Source organism: Pseudophryne corroboree, chromosome 3, assembly GCF_028390025.1.
Source record: "Pseudophryne corroboree isolate aPseCor3 chromosome 3, aPseCor3.hap2, whole genome shotgun sequence".
NCBI lineage: Eukaryota > Metazoa > Chordata > Amphibia > Anura > Myobatrachidae > Pseudophryne > Pseudophryne corroboree.
The window spans coordinates 274,506,795-274,527,876 of NC_086446.1; the positions used below are offsets into that span (position 1 = coordinate 274,506,795).

The following is a 21,082-nucleotide window of genomic DNA, read 5'->3' on the forward strand; positions in this document are numbered from 1 at the left end:
CGTTGGATCTGTAGCACAATCCAACTGGCACATTCTGTGGCAGGCCTGCCACAGCCTAAATCTGTAAAGGCCCACTCCACAAGGAAGGTGGGCTCATCTTGGGCGGCTGCCCGAGGGGTCTCGGCATTACAACTTTGCCGAGCAGCTACGTGGTCAGGGGAGAACACGTTTGTAAAATTTTACAAATTTGATACTCTGGCTAAGGAGGACCTGGAGTTCTCTCATTCGGTGCTGCAGAGTCATCCGCACTCTCCCGCCCGTTTGGGAGCTTTGGTATAATCCCCATGGTCCTTTCAGGAACCCCAGCATCCACTAGGACGATAGAGAAAATAAGATTTTACTTACCGATAATTCTATTTCTCGGAGTCCGTAGTGGATGCTGGGCGCCCATCCCAAGTGCGGATTATCTGCATAAATTGTACATAGTTATTGTTAACTTATTCGGGTTATTGTTGTAGGAAGCCATCTTTCAGAGGCTCCGCTGTTATCATACTGTTAACTGGGTTTAGATCACAAGTTGTACGGTGTGATTGGTGTGGCTGGTATGAGTCTTACCCGGGATTCAAAATCCTCCCTTATTGTGTACGCTCGTCCGGGCACAGTACCTAACTGGAGTCTGGAGGAGGGTCATAGGGGAAGGAGCCAGTGCACACCACCTGATCGGAAAAAGCTTTACTTTTTGTGCCCTGTCTCCTGCGGAGCCGCTATTCCCCATGGTCCTTTCAGGAACCCCAGCATCCACTACGGACTCCGAGAAATAGATTTATCGGTAAGTAAAATCTTATTATAATTATGAGTGTGACGGGGCATCAGGACTGTCTTTATTACATGTCACTACTTTGTAACTTTTATGCCATTGTTACATTGATACTTTCTTGTATAAAGTGCATTTGGTTGGTGCAAAATGAAGGTATGGACCAAAGCCCAATCCCCACCATTTTACAGGAAACAAAAAAAGTCTAATCCATTTAAGGGAGAAAATAAGGATCAGGTACACCCTATGAACCTCTTCTCTAAAATGAAATCTCATTCTTTCCGGTGTGCATAAAATGAGGAGTACATGTGAACTTGCAGCTCGGATTTAAGGGGAAATTCAGACCTGATCGCTAGGCTGTGTTTTCGCACAGTGGGTGATCAAGTCTAAACTGCGCATGCGTATGCACCGCAATGCGTAGGCGCGTCGCACTGGTACAAAGCGGATTGCCGGTGGGTTTGTGCGAAGAAGCCATTTGCACGGGCGTTCACAAGGAGATTGACAGGAAGAGGGCGTTTGTGGGTGGCAACTGACCGTTTTCAGGGAGTGGTTGGAAAACGTTTGCAGGGAGGGTTCCTGACGTCAATTCTGGTCCCAAACAGGCTGATGTGATCGCAGTGGCTATATAAGTCCTGGGCCGCGCAGAGACTGCACAAGATCTGTTTGTACAGCTCTGCTACACATGCGTTTGCACACTTGCACAGCTAAAATATACTCCCCGTGTAGGTGGCGACTATCTGATCGCAGCAGTGCAAAAATCGCTTGCTAGCGATCAGGTCTGAATTACCCCCTTAGTTGTCAGTGACCGTTATCCTATCTCTTTCTGTCACAGTCTGCACAATGTTGATCCCCAGGAGATATTGCCATTTTTTACAAAGGAATCTTAAAGGAAAAGTCATAAAAATTGGTCTATTAATGCTGCAAACAGCATCTGCTGAAAGAGCCACAGATCTAATTTTTCCCTAATAAACTTATTGGTATTGCCTAATGAGGCTCAAATGGTAACTTCATTATAAGCCAGAATGGAGACTGTACACTGACATGCTGGTATTGACAGTCAGGCAGTATAGTGATAGAATCTGCGTTAGTGTAATTGTGAAAGCAGCTCAATAAAACAGCAATAAATATAGAAACTTTGAAAAAGCTGCAAGGCATACGCAGCGAAACGCGTCAGATTTTCACCCCTTGGAGCAGGACTTTTCTTAATCGGATCCGGACCAGCCCTCACCACTTTCCAGCTATCCAGAGGAGTCCCAGAGAGGCACCATCCAATTACCGCACTGCATGAGGTACCCACTGTTCACGGGACATTCTATTCCATCCTAATCCTCTAGCGGCATATGGAATCTGTAAAGGACTCTCTAAACACCATCTAAAAGGGACTCTCCATAGTGGATTACAACTGGACATTCTTTACTTAAGGGCAATATTTGGAACGGATCCTACAGAGCTCATGTGACACATGTCCTGAACCAATACCTTGGGTAAATTTTATTCCTTTCATGTATGCACATGGCACAATATAATTATACAGAATATTGCTGTTTTTTAATGAGTTAGTGTTTTTAATAAATTCATAAAATTGTACACATTTAGTGGATTATTGTTCTTTTCCTCTTGAAGCGCAGCCTCGTACTCTTTCTTTACCAGTGTAAACATATTGGGAGTGACTTCCCTCTCAAATTTGGCTGCCGCTTAGCTGAGCACCTTGCCTCACAGCGCCCGAATACCCTCGGGTATTTATTACCTTCTTTTGCAGCCCCAGAATTATGTCTGTCTCAGATAATCATTGTATGAAAACCCATTTTAAAGCACCTTTTATAGTGGTACCTGCTGTACCACAAATTGAGGCTCCTTTGTTGTGGCTCAGTTTATTTTCTTGTAATCCATTATACAATATTGCTTACATTTGGCCATCTCTCGCATAAATAATCAACCATAGAATCTAATGTCAGATAAGACCCACATTTCTTTCACATTTTTAGTCCTAATAACATAATACCCTACTTGATCCCTCCTTTTTTATAGCCTTTTGTCTATTGTATTAGACTCTACAAGCTCTGTTTGGAGACTCTCACATATCTACGAACATAACTATAAAGTATCTATTCCTATGTACCAGATATACTTCAGTCTTAATGCGTGTTCTCTTCTAATACTTCTCTGTACAATGCTTCCCTTCTGTAACTTGTTAAATTACTTAATACAGTATGTATGAAACGTTATATCCTATTCCCCCTTCCCAGCCTCTGTTTCAAGCCATAAATATTGAGGTTTGTTAATGTTTCTTGGTATATTGTATGATATAGACTGTCTGTACTTTATGTATGGTCTTCTGAGGATATTGGGGTATATTCAATTAAAGTCGGATGTCGGACTGAGATGGTTGAAAAGGGGGCCAAAACGCCCCGTTTTCGACACAAGCCGGTGGATCGGCAGCTATTCTACTGATCCACGTGCTTTTCGACAAGTCTAATTCATCGACTTGTCGAAAAATTTAGGGAAATATTGAATAGGTCGAATCAGGATTCGACCTTAAAAAGTCGAAAACTGCCGTCTTTTCGACAGACGGCAGTTTTCGAATTCAATTGAATATACCCCATGGCCTCACAGAATTCTTGCATCATCTTGTTTCTTTCTGCTAGTATTTCCTAGCTATAAGCTACTTCTAGTATTTCCTCTTACTATCGCTACCAAGTACTGACTTACACATTAAAACTACCTACATCATTTATTTGGGATACAGTCGTTATGTCGACACAGCTTAGGTCGACAATCATTAGGTTGACCACGGAAGTCCGACATGCATTAGGTCGACATGTACTAGGTTGACAGGTCAAAAGGTCGACATGAGTTTTTCACTCTTTTTTCTTCTTTTTTTGGACTTTTTCATACTTGACGATTCACGTGGACTACGATTGGGAACGGTAACCTGTGCCGAGCGCAGCGGTAGCGGAGCGAGGCACCTTGCCTGAAGCCGCGAGCCATGCGAGGGGACACGGTGCACTAACTGGGGTTCCCCGTCACTTTACGAAGAAAACAACGCCCAAAAAAGTCCAAAAACCCATGTCGACCTAGTACATGTCGACCTAATGACCATGTCGACCTATTGTCCCTGTTGACCTAATGCATGTCGACCTTCCATGGTCAACCTAATGACTGTCTACCAAAGTTGTCTACCCAACGATGCATACCCATTTATTCCACTGTTGTTCCAATAAATACAATTCATCATCTACTGTTAATGTGATTATATACTACCACAACAGTCATAATGGAATAGCCTGTAATCTTATCATTGACTTAAATACAAACTTACCACTTCCGCCCATTGTCCATCTTTACTACAGTTTTCTCTAGTCACTCTTACTATAGCTTGTATTGAGTAATTGCAGTTACCTGCAGTGATTCAATACTTTAACCTCTACAGTACCTGTAAAAGAAAGTTCACATACACAAGTCGTTAGTGCAGTTCAGCATCCTCTAATGCACTTGCAGGCTCGTAGGCCATTGGTGTTTACCAGCTGATGCAGCTCTGTGTACCTCACCTCGTATGACTTTACTTTAAGAGCATGTTGGGACTTGTAGTTCCATAACCGGAGCGTTACAGGCAGTTTAAGCTAGTTCTCACGCTTTTTTTTTTTTTTTTTTTTTTACATTTTTGGTGGGCTTACCATCACAAAATATCTTTAATTTAATTGTTCCCTGATTTGTCTTTGTGTAGAATTTGGTAGGTAACCAACCATGTGCTGTGCAGAAATAGCAGTATCATGTCAAATGTTCACAAATACTAGTTCTATATCTGTGTTTACTGTGATCTGATCAGTAAATACCCTGTTTTGGGACCAAATGTAACACACTTTCACATTGCAAATTATTGTATAAGCATAAACAAGCTAACGGATGTGCAGCTTGCAGGGAATGGCTTTGCAGCTGTTTCATTGTGCCATATGTGCTCCTGTTGTCTGTTACTTACAGCCACTTTCTTCTTTGATCAGTGCCACCAAATAGATCTAGTTTGGAAGTATGTTAACTCTGGCCACAAAAATCCTCTCTATCGCACTGCACAGTAAATACTTGCGTCTCCCTACGTCTGTTGGCAGATTGTGTGTAGACTTGTGCAGTGCTCGTAGACTGAAAGTGATATCTAATTAAACATAGCATCATCTCCAGATAGGCCTTTTTAGTGCATTTATTGCTGCTCACTGAGCCTTTCAGTGATGATACGTACCCCTACCTACCCGGCACTAAAACTGGTCTTTTTTCCCCCCAAAATTAGGTTCTATTGAGTCACTACATGTTATTTTGAGGGTAGATTAACATCATTTGTTGTTTTTTTATGATGTAATCTATCTAGTTGCAAACAGTCGCAGAAGAAATTATTTTCAAGTACAGGTTGAGTATCCCATATCCAAATATTCCGAAATACGGAATATTCCGAAATACGGACTTTTTTGAGTGAGAGTGAAATAGTGAAACCTTTGTTTTTTGATGGCTCAATGTACACAAACTTTGTTTAATACACAAAGTTATTAAAAATATTCTATTAAATGACCTTTAGGCTGTGTGTATAAGGTGTATATGAAACATAAATAAATTGTGTGAATGTAGACACACTTTGTTTAATGCACAAAGTTATAAAAAATATTGGCTAAAATTGACTTCAGGCTGTGTATAAGGTGTATATGAAACACAAATGCATTCTGTGCTTAGATTTAGGTCCCATCACCATGATATCTCATTATGGTATGCAATTATTCCAAAATATGGAAAAATCCCATATCCAAAATACCTCTGGTCCCAAGCAGTTTGGATAAGGGATACTCAACCTGTACTTATAAAGTTGATAAGGACAACTGCTGCATATTTTCAGCTGCCGCCTCAAGATATACTCAGAATGTGTTTTACAGCTGCCACATCTGTACACTCTATTGCATGTTTCTTAAAAAGCAGTTCAAAATACAGGCATAAGGTCAGAATTTTGTGGCTGTAGGATTTTAAATACGTTAATGACGCAAGTTTGCGGCCTAACCCTAACTCGGGCAGTGTATTTTGTATTTTATGCTTAAACATCAGCTGACTTGTAATATTTACTGATTAAAACTAAATGTCCCCATATTTTTGCAATATTGATACTGCTGAATAAACTAGTGGTACTCCAAGACTAATACTTGCATCATTAAAGAGCTATTGGTAGAACAGTGACGTTTTCTTAAATTGTAATGTTGGAGGATGTAGTAAATTTGTATAGCTTTTTACCCAGCAAAATGTGTCCTATTAAATGCAAAAGTATATAGCGCTTCCTATTGTCTGGAAGAGGAAATTGTACCCTACCAATGAAAAACTTTTTTTTTTTTTTTTTTTTAAATAACTCTTGAATGATGCTTTTTGCACAAGCTAAAAACACGATTTTAAACCAGGATTAACAAGTTTATAAATGTTAACGTTTACGATTAGTGACTCCCTTCTCTTAAATAAATGTGCTTACGTAGGAATTTTTTAAATCTCTGGTCTGCATGAAGCATCAATGAGACCACATTCTCTTAATCATAACATTCTATATCAGAGGTCAGTACCCTTGGTATGCTGGGAACAGTAGTACCATGGCAGTTACCAGGCCACAGATTGCCTTAAGCCTGTTCTACGAAGTAGACCCAGGAGTATGGTTTACTAACTTTCCCCAACCCTCCCCCTACAGTTATTGAGATTGGAACAGCAGGCATCTTTCAGGCCTGGAATAATCTGACCTCATTAAACATTAATGCCACTATACTAGAATATATCAACTGAATCCCAGTGTCTGCTATCATATTATAAAGTGTTATTAATACATTCAAGGCTCCTGTTGTAGTTGTGTATCATTGGTTGTCATTTCAAGGACCTCATGTTCCACCAGTACCTGCCCACCCTCTGTAGTCACTTGTCTCATTCTCAGGTTGAGAGAACCATATTTTGTCCTTGGTCCTCTGGCCACAGTGAATTTCCTTCTGCGGTACAGCTCTCCTTTACATATTGAGACCATAAGTAGCATGGAGAGGAGTGTGCCCCCTAAGGTGAGCAAACCTAATCCAGCAATAATGCATTTGTCCAAGTGCGAGCCAAGACGTGCGTAATAAAGCTCCAACTGCTCCATCTCGCGTGCGGACACAGAATCAGGGCTGACCCGTACTTCCCGTGGTATTGTATAAGCTACTGCCACAAGTACTATGCCACTGACCAATAGGACTAAAGAACACATGAAACCATAATCCACAGAATGATTTGGTAATTCTGGTTCCTGACAATCCTCAGAGTGAGTAGATCCGTTCTCCTTTGCAAGCCATCCTCTTACTTCTGACACAGGACTTGAACCCTGGATATCTTGGGAATCTTGGCCAAAGTTGGTCTCTCCAAGTTCTTCATAGGATGGATTCTCAAAACCTCTGATGGTAGTTGAGCAACTGTGATTGGTTTGGCCATCTGCAGTATGTCTTATGCCAAGGTCTCTTAGTTCCAAGGTGTATGAAGAAGCCATTGATGGATTCTGGTGTGGATCATCCTGGGCTCAAAGAACTGCTTCAAACTGCAGCTGAGTGGGGATTAAATAAAGAAAAGGTATAGAATTTTCATTAATTAAACTATGCCACTGCATTAAGGTTTATCAATCTGTAATCAATGTCCCAAAAATCCCATAAGTCATTGCCTCCCTAGCTCATTGCAATTACATTACCAGCCCGGCCATTTATGTGCAGTTAAAACAAAACGATTTTATAAAAAAATGTTAAAATTGTATAATTTGGCTACAGAATGTTTTTGCAAAGTTTTTAGATTTTTCATTAATTAAGCCTCAAAGTTCACTGTTCTCACTATGAATAAAAGGAACGGCATTCTTTCATCATAACTATTTTAGTTGGCAGCAAATACCAAAGGCAATATACCGTTCTAAATAAAAATATTTAGAACCCAAAGTAATTTTGCATGCCTGCATACATACATACATACATATATACATGCTCATGTATATAATTTCATTTAATTTCAACATAGGTTTTTTTTTTCCATACTTGTAAGTACCACAATCCTATACTGTAATAGGAATGTTGATGAGAGTACCTGTGTTTCTCTAGCATCCATAAGGGATATTGGGGGAAACTAGTACGATGGGGTATAGACGGGGTCCAAAGGAGCCAGTGCACTTTAGATTTTCTTCACTGGGTGTGCTGGCTCCTCCCCTCTATGCCCCCTCCCACAGGCAGTTTAGAAAAAAGTGTCCTCAGGAGAGGATGCAAATGTCTGCAGCTCCAGAGAGTTTTCTTTAATTTAATTTGTCTTTTTTTTTTTTTTGGTATGCTGTCCGGACAACAGCATACCTGCGCCCTGGGAGTTGGTGAAGGAGTGGGGGGTGGGGGATGGTCACCGTCCTTGCGAGGTGCAGAGCCGCTTCCCCGCTACAGGACCACCATCCTGAGGGGCTGTTTGTTCAGCAGGGCACTCCGCCTTGGCTGTCACAGCACGCTGCACACCCCTAACGCTGTCTGAAGGTGACATCGGTAGTGAGTACACAGCGGGGGCCCCGCTAGGGAGGTCCCCGGTTCAAAGTGCGGCTGATCACGGTCACGAGGATCCCCCGTGACTACACTGGCTCAAACATGCTTAACTAAGCACTTGTGTGAGGTTTTACGCTTAGGGGAGACTTTGCCAGTATAAATATTGTGCATAGCTCTGGCGCTATTGGAGGGGGCGGAGCTTCCTCAGAGCGGGACCAGCGGCGTTTGGCGCCTTCCTCTGCTTACAGAAGCCATCAGCAGCACACACTCAGCGCTTCCTGCCTCACAGGCACACTGGAAACTGGTACAGGGTGTAGCTAAAGGGGGAGAGCCGCTGTCACACTATTCTGAGCCTATTCAGGACTGCATTAGTGTTATTGTGATACTGAACTGACCGTCCCACTGGGGCTGTGCAGCTCTGGGTGTGCTGGTATTTCTCCCTCTCTGTGTATCTCCTCTCACATACAGTAGGAAAAGCAGGCCTACATTATAACTGTAAGTGTATGTGTTTGTACTTACTGTGAAGAATATGGGAAAGCACAAGCGGTGCAGTATCTGTCACACCAGATTCTCTCCATTGCCTAATGACTCTGTTTCCTGTGACCAATGTAGTCAATCTTCACAAATTACTGAAGAGGTTGGGGGAGAGGGCACAGAACCCCACTGGTTAGGGTCTCTTAAAACTATGATGTCAGATATGTCATCCCAGCTCACTGATAATGTGCAGAAAAGTCAGCTGCTGCAACAAGCTGTTGCAGATTTAGCTGCTAGGGCTGATGCACAGCACCCTCTCTCTCTCATGCAGGACCACAGAAGCGTAGCTTACCTGCTCTGCTTTCTGATACAGATGTTGTCCAGGATAAATGGGGATGACCCGGATCCCGTTAGTGGGGATACCGCTTCTACTCAGGGTATTGAACCCCTCATTTTGGCTATAAGGGATGTGTTGCAGCTCCCTCTAGAGCAGAGGTTCCCAAACTGTGTGCCGTGGCTCCCTGGGGTGCCTCGGGACACTTGAAGGGGTGACCTGAGTTGGTGGTCCAGGACCAATTCAAATTATTCATGGTCAATATAATAAGCAAAACCAGTGCTGGTGGCTGCCAGTCATAAAATATGTGGCCAAACAGAAGCAAATCTTGTCCCTCACCACACAACTGACCCTAAGGATGACATATAAATGTGATCTACTTAATGTAATATTTCTTTCTAAATTCCTCAATAAGAAATTTTTGGCCTAGGTGTGCCGTGAAAAAAATTCTGATATTCTAGGGCGCCATGATTCAAAAAAGTTTGGAAACCACTGCTCTAGAGGATGCGTCTTCACAGCAGTCATTTTTCTTTGTACAAAACAAGCCCAATGTCACTTTTCCTGAATCTCCAGAGTTAGATTACTTATTCAAACATGCCTGGAAGAATCCAGACAAAAAATTTCAAGTGTCCAAAAAGTTTTTGCGCACTTTCCCATTTGTTCTCCAAGGTAGAAAATTTTGGGAGGAACCCCCTGGGGTGGATGTCTGTCTCTCGCCTGTCTAAAAAGGTGGTGCTCCTTTACCATGAAGGATCCCGGGGATAGAAAAATAGAAACTACCCTATAATCTATATACACTGCAGCCAAAGACCGGTCATTGCGGGTTGCTGGATGACCCATGCCATTCATTCTTGGGCCATGCAAATTCAGGGGGTGTCTCGGGGGATATGCCCTTACTTACCATGGTTACCCTCCTGAAACACATTCAGGACACTACTCGTGTCCTCTGTGATTCCCTCATGGAGATGGGGAACATCAATGCTCGGACGTAGGCCAATAGCGGTGTCGGAGCGCAGGGCCTCGTGGTTGTGTCAGTGGATTGCAGACGCAGAAGAATCCAAACGTAATGTGGAGTCCCTTCCCTTTTCTAGGGAATGGCTTTTTGGGGTTGAGCTGGATGCCTGGATTTCCAAGGTTACTGCCAGGAGTTCCATGTTTCTCCCCTCTGGGGCCCTGCCGGCGAGACGTTCCTATCCGGGACCGTCTGTCCGGTCCTTTTGGTCTCGCACATTTCGATCAAAGGCCAGAGGTGGCTCCAATGCGGCTAGAGGTACCAGAGGTAAGTTCAGGAAACCTGCAAGTACCAGTCCTCAGGAACAGTCCACCAGTTCTGCTTCCACTAAAGCCCCAGCATGACGGTGCCAACCCACCCCGAGGGGATCTCGAGGTGGGAGCTCGACTGCGTCACTTCAGCCGCACTCCTGCCAGGATGCCTGGGTCAGGGAGCTCGTCTCTCAGGTCTACAAGTTGGAGTTCAACATTACTCCCCCCCCCCCCTTCCCAACGATTTTTCAAATCAAGCTTACCAGCTTTGGAGGATATGCAAGTTACATTACAACATGATATCCAAAATAGGTCCAATCCCACGTCATTGTTCCAGTCCCTCTACCGCAACGTGACAAGGATGGGATTTTACTCAAACCTGTTTGTGGTGCCGGAGCCAGACGGTTCGGTCAGACTCATTCTGAATCTGAAAACCTTAAATCCTTATTTAAAGGTATTCAAGTTCAATATGGAATCCCTGCGTGCAGTAATTGCAGGCCTGGAAGACCAGGAATTTATGGTCTCCTTGGATATCAAGGACACCTATCTCCACATTCCGATTTGGTCTCCTCATCAGGCGTACCTGTGGTTTGCTCTGCTGGACGATCACGTCCAGTTCCAAGCACTACCCTTTGGCCTGTCAACAGCGCCGAGGGTATTCACGAAGGTGATGGCGGAGATGACGCTTCAACTCCGGATCCAAGGGATAAATGTGATGCCTTATCTAGACGATCTCCTGATAAAGGCAAGATCCAGGGAACTTCTGTTGAAGCGATCTTCAACAAGGACCGTTCGTCTACCCGGACTTACGGCGGATTCGTTTGACGGCATGGAGGTTGAGCGAAATATCCTAGCTCACAAGGGCCTTTCCAAAAAGGTTATTGCAACTATGGTCTAGGCCAGGAAACCTGAGACGTCAAAACACTATCATCATATCTGGAGGAGATATGTCCCTTGGTGTGAGGAATGCACGTTTCCGCCTGCAGAGTTTCACTTGGGACGTTTCCTGCAGGCTGGTCTGGGTTACATCTGGGTTCCATTAAGGTCCAGATTTCAGCGCTCTCCATTTTCTTTCAGAAGAAAGTGGCAGTGTTGCCAGAAGTTCAGACCTTCTTGCAAGGGGTACTCCACATACAACCTCCCCTTTGTGCTGCCTATGGCACACTGGGATTTGGATGTAGTGTTGAAATTTCTACAGTACTCCTGGTTTGAACCTATGATGGTAGAAGACAAGTACCTCACGTGGGAAACAGTGATGTTACTGGCCCTGGCTGCTGCTCGCCGTGTAAAAGTCCCTACTTGGTCTTTTACGAGGACAGAGTGGAGCTCCGGACTAGACAGCAGTTCCTGCCGAAGGTTGTCTCCACGTTTAATCTGAATTAACCTATTGTGATTCTGTCCAGTTCTGGCGCTTCTGCACCTCCGGAGGCATTGGATGCTGTGCGGGCCTTGAAGATATATGTCAAGCGTACAGGTCTGGTCAGAAAGACAGATTCCTTGTTCGTGGTCTATGATGCGCAGAAGAAGGGTCGCCCTGCTTCAAAGCTGGCCATTCGTTGGATTAGATTTACTATCCAACAGGCCTATGTGTCAGCAGCCTTATCTGTTCCTAAGCCTCTAGAGGCCCACCCTACTTCAGTGGGCTCTTCATGGGCTGCTGCCCGTGGAGTCTCGGCCTTGCAACTACACAGAGCTGTTACCCGGTTGAGGAAGAACACTTTTGTGAAGTTCTACAAATTTGATACCCTGTCCAAAGAGGATACCCAGTTTGGGCAGGCGGTGCTGCAGTTGTCTCCGCCCGTTCTGGAAGCTTTGGGATGTGTCCATCGTACTAGTTTCCCCCAATATTCCTTATGAATGCTAGAGAAAATAGGATTTTAATACCTACCGGTAAATCCTTTTCCCGTAGTCCATAAGGGATATTATTCTATAGTTACCTTTTAAGCTGTTGCTGTTGTGACCAGCCATTGCTGGTTGTTGTATGTTAGTGGTGTGTAAATCTCACCACCCTTTCTGTTATCATGTTCCTTCTCTCGTATATGTCCTTTTCTCCTTCGGGAACGTTTTTTTTTTTTTACATATAACTGCCTGTGGGAGGGAGCATAGAGGGGAGGAGCCAGCACACCCAGTGAAGAAAATTTAAAGTGCAACTGGCTTTTTTGGACCCCCGTCTATACCGCATTGTACTAGTTTCCCCTAATGTCCCTTATGGACTACGAGAAAAGGATTTACTGGTAGGTATTAAAATCCTATTTTGTGTAGTTTGTTTCAGGTGTTCTAGTTTATGAACACAGCCAAAAAAGAAAACCCCCAAAACATACTGGTAGGTTAATTGTCTTCTGATTAATTTCTAATCTGATTAATCCTCTCTGTGTGGAGTGTCTATATTCTCCCTGGGTTTGTCTGAGTGTGTGTGGTGTACATGTGTTAGGAAATATAGATTGTAAGCGCCACTGGGGCAGGGGCTGATGTGAATGGGTAAATATTATGCAGAAAACGTGTGCACTATATAAATAACTTAATAAATACATTTGTGTGTTGCATGGCACACAGACTTTGGGGACTGATGTGAATCATTAAACATCTTCTGTAGTATTGGTTACCGTAAATTAAAAAAATGATAATCTTGAATAATTAGTGATGATTTTAACTGCAGAAATTGTGTCAAACAGCTCTGACCAGTGTTGTTGCAAAAGTCGTAATATGATATTTTAGTAAACAGGAGCCCAGTGATTATAGAAAGACTGATTTACATCATGTGACATGAATGACTTCCCAGAAAGGGGAGGAATGTAATAATTCACCTAAAATGAATATTATGTTAAAGGAAGGATTACTGTACCACGAACCAGAGAGGGCAGCCCTGTCTCTGACAGGGACGCTTGTCACAGACGGATATTACACTTATCACAGTCGTGGTGTCTTGGAGATCAGATGGGAGCTGTCCATTCAGCACCACATAGTACTACCACTACGCACCTACACAAAGACAATTACGCGATAATATACACTACCAAGCAAACACATTTCAATCACACAATCATACAGCCCCACAGCATTACACAAAAATGTACACACATATATACAAGCACCACGGCCCAGCCTCCCAGGCATAACTATGCAAGCTTTGGGCATTAAAACAACACAAAACCTACATTTGACACAAGTCTTCCATAACACCTACAAATATACAAATAATTATAAGAGATCCTAACACCCACATTATAATATTAAGATGTACACACAAAACATCACCAACATAATTCTTGTAAAGCATGTACACAATTATAACTGGAAGAAACAAAGAGAAATAAATTGTAACAATAGCTATGCATCAGCCCTTACCTGTGTGTAATACCCCCACCCCACAGAGAGCTCCAAGCTAGTAACAACACACACAGTAAACACAAGCCTTCATTGCACACGACTCCTGCATAATATTTGTTATGCACCAGACAGCGTGCACAACTTTATTCTTACCACGACCTCTATCATCTCTCTACAGCCCTTCACACTGTATGCAACACTCACTCCCATCATATGACAGACATACCCTGCACAAAGAGACCGCAACCCGCGGGCACAGCTGCATACACAAATCACAGCACCACGCACAACGGATATAGCAATCTGCTGTGCAGAAGCAGCCACTCACCTGTGAGCACCCAGGGACACCTTGCATCGTCACCGTAGCGTTGCTGTGCGGGCAGCCATACCCTGGCGAGCGTGTGTGTGGCGAGCGTGTGTGCGGTGTGCCAATCACAGCGCAGTCACCATGGCGTTCACGTTAAAGAGATGTGAGCATGTCTAGGCTTCTGTAGTACCATGAGACTGCCGATGTGATGGCTGATACAGCAGAATAACCCAGCAGACAGCGCAGGACATCAGCTCCATCATGGACCATGTGGGAGGAGATTGGTTTGGCAGCGCCCTCGGCCGGTCAGATGAGGCAGGAGTGTCATCGTGTCCTTAATGGGTACCGCCATCTTACACCTTACCGCTGCTTGGACGTGTATGGTGATGCACTTTTCCTAACCTGAGGGATTTGGGGGAGAGTCTTGGATGCGCTCGTGTTATCTGCAGACCCCCCAAATGCCATGATATCCCCACACTGGAGGGAACGGATCTCCAGTAACAGCTGGTGGCACTCGGGAGGCAGAGATCCCCAGCAGCTGGCAGAGTAGGACACATCTCACTATGGAGATGCCCCTGGGCCCCGCCCTGTCCTGGCTGAGGAGGGAGCTGGTAAGATTAGAGCTGGGATGGATCATCCACCATCTAATGTATTGCACCCGCTGCTACCACATTCATCCCTGTTATGATAGTGAGATTATTACACATACCACCCTGTCCCTGCTCACACCACACCGCTGCAGGTCTCGAACAGAAAGGCTTAATCCATCTGCCCAGAGAGACGGGAGTAATGCTGGAACGATGGAGCATGATGTGCAGTTTCAAGCATAACACGCCAGACAGAATGGAGAGCATGGGTATGTCAGGCTCCACTTTTTCTAGGGATGGAATGGGAAACAGCAAGGGGCAGTGTCGGACTAGGGCATGTGGGGCCCACGGGGTAATGCAGTGATAGGGGCCCATGTTTAGGGGTGTGGCCAGTCTGCAGAGGGGGTGGGGTCTGCACCTCATTGGTTTGACTAACCATTAGAGAGGACAATGTCTGGGCCCCTTCATAAATATATACAGTAAATTCAGATGCTGCATGCATGATAATGTATCAGATTAATAACAGCATTGCACGTAGAAAATACACCATAGTCCAGTATAAGGTAACATAGGTATAATGCATAATTCAAGTGCACAATCTGAAATCTGATCCTTAGAGCAGGAGGTGGGGCCCACGGGTGGTATTCATGTGACCGCCGGTCAGCTGACCGACAGTCACATGACCTCCTCCGTGAGCCCGACGGCTCACTATCCCGATGGTCGGCATGCCGACCAACAGGGACTATTTCCACTCGTGGGTGTCCACGACACCCATAGAGTGGGAATAGAACCCGTGGCGACCGCAGGTCGCCACCGAGCCCGCAGCACGGCGAGCGCAGCGAGCCCGCAAGGGGCTCGCTGCACTCGCCCCTCCCCGCCGGGATCCCGGCGTCGGTATGCTGCCGGGATCCCGGCGTCGGTAAGGTGACCGGCGGTCAGGCGACCGCCGGTCACCAGTACTACACCCGGGGCCCACCAGTGGTTTTCCCCTGTGGGCCAGTCCATGCCTGGCAAGGGATGAGGGGTGCAGAAGATGCCTGCCTGTAGGAGGCAAAACCAATAATATGTAGGAGTTAGGGACTATATTATCAATTATTGCATTTGCAGTGCTATCTGGGCGCGGTATCACCCGGCAGGGACGGGGGCACCAAAAGGAGCCCATCCCTGTGATGTGCTGAGTCATCCTGACCGCCATGCGCAGCTGGCATTTCCGACAGAGGGTTCCCGTGGAACCCAGCCGGGAGTACATTCCCAATCTGTAGCTCATAGGCTACAACTGGCTGCATGGACCAATATCAGGAATATTGGTAAATAGGGCATCGTCATATAACCCCATAGAAACCTATGGGGATGTAGCTGCAGGTGGCAATGGAGGGATCACAGCAGTCCGTCCTTCATACATTCTGGAGGGGGTCACAAATATTGTTAGATAAATGGGGCCACTGCATAGGAAATTGACAGTGTTAGAAACCCTAGCTTGGCCAGATACATACCATGAATGCATCTAGTAGGAAGAATTGAACCTGACAATCACAGTATATGCTGATTCAGAGTTGTATGCTGCTGCAGCCGCTTTAGTGTCTTTTGCTGTAGTTGTGGCTGTAGCATTACGGTAATGCTAGTAGTGCAATGACTGGGATGCCCACTTTGAGAGTCTGTAGATGCACCCATCAGTTGCAACGTCTAAACTTGCACCAGCCCCTTGCTAAGACAAGTTGAATCTCTGTCAGAGTATGGCCTCCAATGTGGGCGATTAAGCAAAACCAATTCAGTGCGCACCAGCAACAGACCCATAACGCCCATGAGATGGTGCATATATGTATGTCTGATTAGCCACCTCACAGTCACTGCCCAGGAACGGCCAATACATTTCACACTATTGTGTATATACAGGGGTGGTGGTCGGGTGACCGACGGTCACATGACCTCCACCGACATCCCGCCCCCTCACTATCCCGATGATCGGCATGCCGACCACCAGGGACTATTTCCACTTGTGGGTGTCCACGACACCCATAGAGTGGGAATCGAACCCGTGGCGACCGCAGGTCGCCACCGAGTCCGCAGCGTGGCGAGCGCAGCGAGCCCACAAGGGGCTTGCTGCACTCGCCCCTCCCCGCCGGGATCCCGGCGTTGGTATGCTGATCGGCGGTCTCCTGACCACCGGTCAGACATACTACACCCATACACAGTTACCGCATGCACTGTACAGGTTTTATGGCTTTTCATGCACACACAGTAATAAAAATATTGCTGAACTTTGCAAACATTGGCGACTCAGATCAGCCCCTATAGAAATAAGAAACATGATAAAGAAATCTCTAGAAAATATCTAGTTGAAAGAAACATCATAGTTTATTCCCATGTTCACAGACATCATGTGATATGTTTTTGTTTTTTTTATCGAATAGAGGGGCAGATGTATTAACCTGGAGAAGGCATAAGGAAGTGATAAACCAGTGATAAATGCAAGGTAATAAATGCACCAGCCAATCAGCTTCAATATGTAAATTAACAGGAGCTGATTGGCTGGTGCATTTATCACTTGCACTTATCACTTGTTTATCACTTCTTTATGCCTTCTCCAGGTTAATACATCTGCCCCAGAATGTCTAATAAATTTGTTTCCTAACCATTGGCAAATAGGGTGTGGTGGCAATTAAAAAAAAGTACTTATTTATTTCTTGTCCTAGACTGAGATGAGACTACAAGACCAGAGGTTGCTGGCACAGTTGAAAGACCTGCATGCCAGGATCCAGGAGTTCAGGTTTGAATCTGTGTACTGGTCAAGTGCTCATCCGATCCAGGAGTCACATGGAAACAGGGGTCGTTCCACATCAGAGGACATGGGCATAGCTGCTCACAAGGAAGATGAATGCCCATCTGCTCTGCAGATTGTTCTTAGGAGAAATTCTGCACCATGATATTAATTTAGCAACTAGAATTTTTATTTGTGTCTACTTTTCAATAAAGCTTCCTCTGCATCTCTATGCTGCGCAGGATACTTTTGTATAGTAATGTCTTTATAAATGTATTTTATGGCATACCAAGTTCTTCATGTCTTGGATCATTGGCATTTCTGCTAGACTGTTTTCTAATACAAAAAGCTGTGTGGCGTCACTAGGGGTGACCCCAAAACGCCGGTTCATCTTAAGTGCAGTCAGACAAGCTTCCGGGGGAAGCCCAGCATCACCGGGGACGCTGGGCATGCCCCCAGAGTGATGAAAAGGGGGTCAGGATGTGTGGCCACAACCCCTTCACACGATGTAACCCCCTTTCCCTACAAAATTCCAATAGATTCTTCCTCTAACATACAATATGACAATTTCCTTAGAGGGACTACTCATGAAGTACTGCTAAGTTAGTATCCAACTTGCTGCAAGTAGCAGTGGTGAATACTAAAACACAGGAACAATTGAACATTGCTCCAGTGCAGAGACAGGTGATCCGAAGATCAGCTATTCTCTCCTGCCGGGATCCTGTACCCAACCCCTCAGTCCCTATCATAGCTACTTCAGTAGCTGTGACACTTAGCACTGCTGATACTAACTCGCAAAGAGCTAGTGCCCTTGTGTGAACTGGGGTAACATGCGTATAAAGCTCTAGATGGCCAGTAGAAGGAGCCGAACAGAGCCGGGGGGTGGGGGTGGGGGGGGGGTGTCCCAAAGGATCCCTTTTTGTAACCTGTAACTCCATCCTATAGGAAAGAGCAGGGTTTCAGGAACTAATTCCATCTGAATATGGTATAGGAGTATTTTCAGAGCTTGATGAATTTTGGTCCCTATACAATAGTATGGGACAACAGGCCAAATCGGGACTGAAAAGTAAGCAGGAGATATCCGTGATATCTCCTATATTACCTTAATAATGAATGTCCTGGATACTTAACTTCTACTGTAGTAGATGAGAATTTTAATTTTCACCTACTTATGTAGAAATCAAGGGATAATGAATAGACCACAAAGTCATATAGTCAGTGTCTTGTTTTACAGGATTTAATCCTTCTATATTACTTGAAACCTTTGCTGCTCCATAATGATATATAGTAGTGAAGGCCTATTTAATAAAAGTCGTTTATATATCTTAGAAGTTAAAGTCTCCAATGCACAAGGAATCCCAAGGAGAGAGGAAAAGAAAATAGTTGTAGACTTGCCAAACTATCCCTTTAAACCGGGACACTCGTGAATTAGGCAGATTCTGTGGCTGATTGTAACCAGCTGGAATGCAGACTTGAAGTCAGCCAACCACAGAACTTGTTTAATTCATGAGTGTCCCGGTTTAAAGGACTTTTATGGTAAGCCTAATATAGCATTAACCTGTGTCATACTGAAAGCCAGAGTCACAATCTTGTAGCCTTTAGATCAGGGAGCACTGTTCTCAGTATTACATGTTGTAAAACGCTGTGTAAAAATGTAAAAAAATAAATAAATGTATAGTTCACACTTTGTGAACAAAAAATTCAATAGTAATTTACTGTGAATGTTTGAAACATAACTTCAGATCTCAGTGTACTTATATTATTTTCCAACTTGTGATAATGGGGCAGATGTATTAAGCCTGGAGAAGTGATAAAGCAGTGATAAGTGGAAGATGATAACGCACCAGCCAGTCAGCTCTTAACTGTCAATTTACATATTGGAGCTGATTGGCTGGTGCGTTATCACCTTGCACTTATCACTGCTTTATCACTTCTACATGCTTAATGCATCTGCCCGTCTGGGAGAAAAAAAACGGCTTATTTAGCAATATACACCACTGTTACTTGTAAAATAAAAAATAAAATTTTTGTGAGTTACATTTTCTAAGGTGTTAAGCAGTTTTTGTTTTAAGTAAGCTGCATTTTCAAATGGATTGTATAAAAAACTATGCATTTTTAGATTTACTTCAGTAGACTCAATTTTATAAAAATGTTATTTTAGAAAAAAAAAATTTTTTTGTTTACTTTTGTTTTTATTTTTAATATAGTAATAATTGGTAGAGAGGAACCAATCATTGCATCATTACGCAAGTATTTTTGCACTAGATAAAAGAACAAGAGCAACACTTTGTACAGAAAGTAAAGAAAATTTTAATTGACTATCATAAACCAATATTTTTGCCAGATTATTATTTTTTTTCCAGGGAAAAAGTTTCAGAGATACAGGAAAATCATCCCTGTGTACAGTTCCTTACAAGATAAATGGGGTTGCATTAACCTGCAGCCTTTTGCATTGAATCGCACTGAACTGCAGCATTGTAGCCACGGCCCCCTGCTATATAATGATGGTAATCTTGGCATTGTGTAGCAACAGGCGAAGCCACGATGATGCGATTGATGCCACCACTCCCCCATGCCACCTCTTCTGCTGTGCCACCCCCCTAGTCTTCCCCCTGTGACACATAGCCACGCCCCACCTCTCCCAGAAGGGGCAGCCAGAAAGTCGCCAACTATGGTGTTATCATAGTTGACTAATTGAACAAAGTTTGATCAGCAGGACAGATCTCAGGCTAAACTTCCTGCTATGGGACATCTCTCTACAAACATGGAAGACAGTCTAAAAAAAAGACATATTATAAAATAGCATTTCTGGAGCGCATTCCTCCAAAAGTCAGCCATAAAAGAAATCTAAAGGAAGTCCTAAGAAAAAAGTCAAGCAGAAAATATATCTAAATATGGTCTTCTAAATGTCAAATAAAATATTCCGGATCGGGTGCTTCTTACCACGGATGCCAGCCTCCACAGGTGGAGCGCAGTGACTGGCCAGCCAGCCAAAGAGATGTACAGTTGCAAGAAAAAGTATGTGAACCCTTTGGAATTTCCTGGATTTGTGCATAAATTGGTCATAAATTGTGTTCTGATCTTCATCTAAGTCACAACAATAGACAAACAGATTAAACAAGGAGATACAGCGCTCGACCTAGGTTGTGTGTTGGCTTGGTTGGTGCTACTAGTGTCAAATACCCCTGCAAATGTTGTACATATACGGTACTGGTATTTTGAAAATAATGTTTTTACTGATCCCACATAAAAATGGTACCAGATGCGTAGTGACAGTAATTCGTAAGAATATGGTGAACTTGTTTGTTTCACATTGATTCATCTCAGTGCCTGCGTTGTGCTGAGAACCACACTAGTGGATACTGTGTCAATCATTCTGTATTGACAAACTGTTACAGCGTTCACAGTAATTGTATCAATACGCTACTCAGATACCCAGTTGCAACAGTATCCACTAGTGTGGTTCTCAGCACAACGCAGGCACTGAGATTTATCAATATGAAACAAACAAGTTAACCATATCCTTATGAATTACTGTTACTACGCATCTGGTACCATTATTATGTGGGATCAGTAAAAACATTTTTTCAGAATACCAGTACCTTATATGTACAATATTTGCAGGAGTATTTGACACTAGTAGCACCAAACAAACCAACACACAACTTGAGCGCTGCATCTCCTAGTTTAATTTGTACCAATTAAGGCCGGTCACCTTGACTACAGCAGCTTGCCGGAACACAAAGTACTCA

The 21,082-nt window shown here is 44.0% G+C and overlaps 1 protein-coding gene and 1 long non-coding RNA gene across 2 annotated transcripts; one reads left to right on the forward strand and one right to left on the reverse strand.

Moving 5' to 3' along the window:
• Window positions 1-691: 691 nt before the first annotated feature.
• TMEM74B (transmembrane protein 74B) lies at window positions 692-14,333 on the reverse strand. The gene is made up of 2 exons (XM_063959125.1): window positions 14,007-14,333; window positions 692-7,322 (listed from the first exon to the last, which is right to left on the reverse strand). Exon 2 carries the CDS (start codon window positions 7,266-7,268, stop codon window positions 6,588-6,590), a length of 681 nt encoding a protein of 226 aa, XP_063815195.1. The 5' UTR covers window positions 7,269-7,322; window positions 14,007-14,333; the 3' UTR covers window positions 692-6,587.
• A 173-nt stretch (window positions 14,334-14,506) lies between these two features.
• LOC135055280 (uncharacterized) lies at window positions 14,507-19,372 on the forward strand. The gene is made up of 2 exons (XR_010243707.1): window positions 14,507-14,596; window positions 17,266-19,372. It is a non-coding gene; the product is annotated as an uncharacterized LOC135055280 (long non-coding RNA).
• The last annotated feature ends 1,710 nt before the right edge of the window (window positions 19,373-21,082 follow it).